Raw genomic sequence first — 7,008 nt, 5'->3', positions numbered from 1 at the left:
AACTAAAATTTAATATGTTAATGCCTAGTAAATGTACTGTCCACCCCACCTAACACTTTGTTTGGTGTATCGGTCAAAATTATTTATAAAAAAAAAATAAACGGGAAACCGATAAATCAAGTTTTCGAAGAGAAAAATACAAACGCCAAATCAGACAACGTCGTCGTCTAGTCCACGTAGAGTAGACTTCTCATCTTTTTGACCGGTAATAACCGGTAAACTCAAATTCTGCTCTCCCTCTTTTTTACCAGACCCGTTGAAAAACTCTGTTTAAAGTCCCGTTCCGTTCCGTTCTTCCGTCTATATAAATAAGCAGCTTCTGCACTCAATCTTTTTTTTTTCTTTTTTTTCTCCTTCTTCTTCCCTCTCTCCCTATAAGGCTATAAATCTCCCATTTCACGGTGACTTTCATCGGAAACCATCATTTCACTTCGCCGCTCCGACGACTTTTTCAGTTTATCATCGCCGTCTTCGCGGGAGGTTCGATTCCTCTTGTCCCTTAACAAACAATCTCACTTGGATTTTGTTTTCTTTAGTTTCATTTTCCGATTCCGTTCTGTAGATTTGAGATCTGGTTTTTGCTTCTTTCGTAGACTGATTTTGCAAAAAGTTGACTCTGTGTCTGTTGTTGGATCTTGATCTGCTTATGTTTTATTTTACGATTTGGAAAGAGAAGTTAGGAAGCGTAATTTCTAGCATTAAATTGTAGATGCAATGTGGTTTTTTTAGTTTTGGATACTTATTGAAACGAATTTCCTATTTTTTTTTGGCTTACGGATTTGAGATTTGACTGTGTATATTGGATAAGTTAATATCGCGTGTTTCAACGACGTAAGAGTTTTTTTTTTTTTTTTTTTTGATTATTGGTTACAAAGCTTAAAGTAGATTCGATTCAAATGATATTAACAATTTCAATATCTTTGTAATAATCTTGATGATCTTTGTTCTTGATTTAGATCTTGGTCTACTCAATATACAAAGACTTCTGATCAATTAAAAAACCGAGATGGAGCCACTTGGACTAAGAGCTGTTGGTTCACACTGTTCTTTATCGGAGATGGACGATCTTGATCTGACTCGAGCGTTAGACAAACCGAGGTTGAAGATCGAAAGGAAGAGATCTTTTGATGAGAGGTCAATGAGTGAACTATCTACTGGTTACAGTAGACACGACGGTATGCACGATTCTCCGAGAGGCAGGTCGGTTCTTGACACGCCTCTCTCGTATGCTAGAAACTCCTTTGAGCCTCATCCTATGATGGCTGAGGCTTGGGAGGCTCTAAGGAGGTCAATGGTCTTCTTCCGTGGTCATCCTGTTGGTACTCTCGCAGCCGTCGATAATACTACCGACGAGGTCTTAAACTACGACCAGGTAACAATCCTCAAAACGTTTTGTTGATTGATTGACAGTTAGTGGATTGGCTCATAGGTCTTATTTACTAGATTAGGCTCCAACATATTGTTGAATGTTCTGTTTTTGTAGGTGTTTGTGCGGGACTTTGTACCGAGTGCACTGGCGTTTCTGATGAATGGAGAATCGGACATAGTGAAACACTTCTTGCTCAAGACACTTCAGCTTCAAGGTTCAGAGAAGCGTGTGGACCGGTTCAAGCTAGGAGAAGGTGTGATGCCTGCAAGCTTCAAGGTGCGTCACGATCCTATCCGAGAGAAAGACCATCTCGTTGCAGATTTTGGTGAAACCGCCATTGGAAGAGTGGCTCCTGTAGATTCAGGGTTCTGGTGGATTATCCTTCTCCGTGCTTACACCAAATCTACAGGAGATTTGACTCTCTCAGAGACACCAGAGTGTCAAAAGGGAATGAAGCTGATCCTGTCTTTATGCTTAGCTGAAGGGTTTGACACGTTCCCGACACTGCTTTGTGCTGACGGATGCTCCATGATTGATCGGAGAATGGTAATTAAGAACATCCTTGACCTTGATCAAGCTTAGAGACAATAGTATATATATAGATGTTTGGTTATCATAATGTGTTTTTTGTTTGTTTTGATAAATAAAGGGTGTTTATGGGTATCCAATTGAGATTCAAGCTTTGTTCTACATGGCTCTGAGATGTGCCTTGTCGATGCTAAAGCCCGACGGAGATGGCAGAGAGGTCATTGAGAGGATCACTAAGCGACTTCACGCGTTGAGCTTCCATATGCGCAATTATTTCTGGCTCGATTACCAGCAACTCAATGACATTTACAGGTATACTTTCTTTGCTTTAGATGATATAGTAACCCAAAAAAAACAAAAATATTTACACTCTTACTATTTTTTTCTGAAGGTACAAGACGGAGGAATATTCACATACGGCGGTGAACAAGTTCAACGTGATGCCTGATTCTATACCGGAGTGGGTTTTCGATTTCATGCCTCTCCGAGGAGGCTACTTTGTGGGAAATGTAGGACCCGCCCATATGGATTTCCGGTGGTTCGCACTAGGCAACTGCGTCTCCATACTCTCCTCTTTAGCCACTCCAGATCAATCCATGGCCATTATGGATCTTCTTGAGCACCGGTGGGATGAGCTTGTAGGCGAGATGCCTCTCAAGATTTGTTATCCTTGCCTCGAGGGCCACGAGTGGCGTATCGTCACTGGCTGTGACCCCAAGAACACACGGTGGAGCTACCACAACGGTGGATCTTGGCCAGGTCTATTTTCTTTCCCTTGAGACTGATTGAATAAGACATTTATCATTTTTCATTGATAACTAAGACATTTATCATGTTAATAAGACTGATTGCATTTTTGTTTCTGCTTCAATCTGCAGTTCTGCTGTGGCAGCTAACAGCAGCGTGCATCAAGACGGGAAGACCGCAGATCGCGAGACGCGCGATTGACCTCATAGAATCGCGTCTTCACAGAGACTGTTGGCCAGAGTATTACGACGGTAAGCTCGGACGGTACGTAGGGAAACAGGCTAGGAAATACCAGACGTGGTCGATAGCTGGTTACTTAGTGGCTAAAATGTTGCTAGAAGATCCTTCACACATCGGTATGATATCTCTCGAAGAAGACAAACTCATGAAACCGGTTATCAAGCGATCAGCGTCTTGGCCGCAACTTTAGAAAACCGATCTCGGTTTTTGATCTGTTCTGTATCTGCCACGGTATAATTTTTTGTTCACTTTCCTTTTTTTTTGGGCTGTTTGTATGATAATGTTATTCAAGACTTGTGCGGGAGAAGAAGTGGACATAGACTTTATTGATTGCTTCTTTCTTGCTTTGCAAGTAAGAAGAAAAAAATGGGAAAAGCTCGTTTGCCGTTTTTTCTTTATTATCAAGATTACACTTTTTCATTTGCCAGACTTGCAATCGACAAATTAGTCATAATGTGACTTTTTGCTGGCTCTACATCGTTGTTAGATGTAGTGCAAATCGTCCCTATTATTCTTTTTAATTTTTGGGTTTGTTATAGGCCCATAGAGACAAATGTATATTGTACCATAACAGAGATATGACCATCAATTTATGACCTCAAACAATTTCACGATCAGAACCTAAACCACACAAATTTTGATGGTTTAAGAAACTGAAGAACAAAGGAAAAAGACTGTAACTTGAGACAAAAATGACAACTTTATTGAACGTATCTGCAAATGATTACATGACATCCTTTATATAGGCAAAACGAGAAAGAAGCCCTAGACAGGTGTCTGATAGCTAGTCGTCACACGATTCGAGAACGCTGAACGGATTGCTCAGCAAGATTGTTTGTGGTCTTCGTACGGAGGATGACTATGGTTTGTCTTCATCTGCAGAGGATAAAACACCAACGGCTATCTCTGTTTTTGAGTCGTTGGGCTTGACGAGATTGTTATGGCCCATGTCTTCATTCTTCAGATGGACCGCGTCTTCAACATTCTTTTCATCAGGCCCATTCATCGGTTTTGAATCCTCAACATTTGGAGGCAAATGTTTATATTCACTATTACACCCCCTCAAACTTGTGGTGGGAGGAAGACCAACACCAAGTTTGTATCTGAGATCAGCAAACGGAGCATGAGGAAGCGACTTCGTGAATATATCGGCAAGCTGTTGAGCCGCTGGTATTTGTCTGACCACAAGAGCACTATGGGCAACTCTTTCCCTTACATAGTGAAAATCAGTATCAAAATGTTTGGATCTGGCGTGCATTGCAGGATTGGCTGTCAGATACACAGCTGACAGATTATCGCAATACATTTCGGGTGTTGCAGGCTGTGGCAGACCAATGGCTTCAAGATGAGACGTCATCCACTTAAGCTCAGTTGCAGCCAAAGACAGAGTACGATACTCAGCTTCAGTAGAAGATCTAGATACAGTAGGATGTCTTTTAGCTGACCAGGATATGATATTTGTACCAAGAAAGGTACAAAAACCACCAGTAGACCTTTGAGTCTCATGACAACCAGCCCAATCTCTATCGCTATAAACTCTTAGCATGGAATCTGTATCAGCTACCAAGTTAACTCCCATTTGATAAGTGCCTTTCAAATACCTGAGTATACGCTTAAGAAGGTTGAAATCAGCTACCGATGGCTTGTGTATTTTCTGACAAACATAATTAACTGCAAACTGTATATCAGGCCGAGTCAGAGTTAAATACTGCAATTTTCCTGCTAAGCTTCTGAAATAGGTGGGATCTGAAAACTCTTGTTGTTGACCTGCAACTTTACTCAGCGGTAGAGGCAAAGGAGTAGGCATTGGGACACAGTCGGCCATACCTGCAGTTATAAGGAGATCCATTGTGTACTTCTCCTGACTAAGAAACAAGCCTTCTGGATGAAAGTGAGCTTGAATTCCCAAGAAGTAATGTAGTGGCCCCATGTCTTTCATCCTGAATTCTTCATTAAGGCACAAAAGAAGCTTTTGAATTAGCTCATTATTGTTGTCTTTTAAAACCATATCATCAACATAGAGCAAAAGGTGCATCACATCGTTGCCCTTAAGATACACGAACAATGAAGGATCAGGGATACTGCAACTGAAGCCAAAGGCAATTAAGAATGTACTAAATTTGTCAAACCAGGCACGAGGTGCCTGCTTAAGACCGTAAATGGCTTTCTTGAGTTTACAGACATAATCAGGTCGAGCCGGATCCTCAAAACCAGGAGGTTGTGTCATGTAAACTGTCTCCTTTAGATCACTGTGCAGAAAGGCGTTCTTGACGTCAAGCTGCTTGATGTCCCAACGATGTGTAACAGCAACATGAAGAATATACCTAACTGTGGCAGTACGAACCACTGGACTGAAAGTCTCAACAAAATCAACTCCTTCCTCTTGGTTGTAACCTTTTGCAACTAAACGAGCCTTAAGCTTGTCCATCAAACCATCTGAGTGAAGCTTAGTTTCAAAAACCCATCTGCAACCTAAAACATTGTCAGCCATATCAGGTGGAACAAGATCCCAGGCATAGTTTGATGTTCTTCATTCATCGCATTTGTCCACCCTGGGTCTTTTAAAGCAGATTTAACCGTTTTAGGTTCAGGATAGTTTGCTTTGACCGTGAATAAGGCATATTTGGGATTTGGTTTAATGATTCCAGCTTTACCCAGTGTAATCATTGGATGACCTGAATCCTCAACATTTGGAGAAGAGAATGTGCTCACAGGGTACATCGAAAGATTCTCAGACAGAGGTGATGACTCATTGACACTCGGAGAGCAAAACATAACCGAATCATTGAGAGACTGGACAGGTGAAGATGTAGAGGGAACATGGCCTTGTGTGTCTAACCTCACTAATGAAACATGACATGTGAAGATGTAGAGGGAACATGGCCTTGTGTGTCTAACCTCACTAATGAAACAGGACAGCTGTTGCCAATAGGAACGGAGTCAAGGTCCGCCGTACACTCAGAACTGACTGTTTCATTAGGAGTAGACAACACAGGACGAACAGGAAGATGCAAAGAAGATACAGTTGGATCAGGAGTTGGTGTAGCTTGATGATCAGGAGAGACAGACTCGGATGATTCTGGTGGAACAAAACTCTTTGTCCACGCTGTCAGAAGAGGACTGTGAGCAGGAGACTGAAAGCGCCTGTAAACGATGGCAAAAGGAAAGTCTTGTTCATCGAACAAGACATGTCGGTTGATGTAAACTCGATTGGTAGGAGGATGAAAGCATCTGTATCCTTTATACTTCTCGTTGTACCCCAAAAAGACACATTGCAGTGACTTGGGATCAAGCTTATTCTGAGCATAGGGCCTTAGATAAGGAAAGCAAGAGCAGCCAAAGACTCGTAGAGAGGTATAGACAGGTGTTTTCCCAAATAATTTTTCAAAAGGACTTATACGATCAGGATTTAATGTAGAGGGTAGATTACCAAGAAAGCAAGATGTGAAGAAGGCTTCTAACCAGAGCTGTTGAGGAACCTTACTCTGAAACATCACTGAAAGCCCGAGTTCAGTGATGTGCCTATGTTTACGCTCTGCTAAGCCATTCTGCTGAGGCGTGTGTGGACAAGACAGAAGTTGTTTGATTCCACAACTAGACAGATGAGATATAAACCGTGTATTTGTAAACCCACCCCCTCCATCACACTGAAACGTTTGAATCTTGTGACCAAATTGATTCTCAACAAGAGCTTGAAAGGAAACAAACACAGAAAAGAAGTCTGATTTTCTCTTAAGTGGATAAAACCAGGTGAACCTGGAGAAATTGTCAACAAAGATAACGTAAAACCGAAACCCTTGAGCAGACATTACAGGTGAAAGTCCCCATAGGTCGCTGTGAATGCGTTCCAAAGGTTTAGAAGCTAAACTCAGAAGAAACAAAAGGCAATCTACTAAACTTTCCCATATGGCAAGCCTCACACAGACGAGAGGATGCCTTATTCACTACTAAAGACTTGGTAGAGACAAGATGCTGAAGGATTTCCTTGTGAGGATGGCCCAGCCTTTGATGCCACACCTCTTCACTCGTGCTTTGCTACCTCAATGAGTAGAAAGCCATGAACCGCGGATCCTCCAGTACATACAAGTCTCTTTGTCTACGACCTTGGGTTAGCAGCTGGTTTG

The 7,008-nt window shown here is 41.8% G+C and overlaps 1 protein-coding gene across 1 annotated transcript; it reads left to right on the top strand.

Moving 5' to 3' along the window:
• The first annotated feature begins 330 nt into the window (after nt 1-330).
• LOC18015362 (alkaline/neutral invertase CINV1) lies at nt 331-3,329 on the top strand. The gene is made up of 6 exons (XM_006397398.2): nt 331-480; nt 957-1,372; nt 1,484-1,915; nt 2,019-2,209; nt 2,289-2,656; nt 2,776-3,329. Exons 2-6 carry the CDS (start codon nt 1,007-1,009, stop codon nt 3,072-3,074), a joined length of 1,656 nt encoding a protein of 551 aa, XP_006397461.1. The 5' UTR covers nt 331-480; nt 957-1,006; the 3' UTR covers nt 3,075-3,329.
• Nucleotides 3,330-7,008: the final 3,679 nt, after the last annotated feature.

The sequence above is a fragment of the Eutrema salsugineum genome, unplaced genomic scaffold (genome assembly GCF_000478725.1).
Source record: "Eutrema salsugineum unplaced genomic scaffold, Eutsalg1_0 scaffold_23, whole genome shotgun sequence".
Classification (NCBI taxonomy): domain Eukaryota; kingdom Viridiplantae; phylum Streptophyta; class Magnoliopsida; order Brassicales; family Brassicaceae; genus Eutrema; species Eutrema salsugineum.
This window is presented reverse-complemented; position numbering and strand designations above follow the sequence as displayed.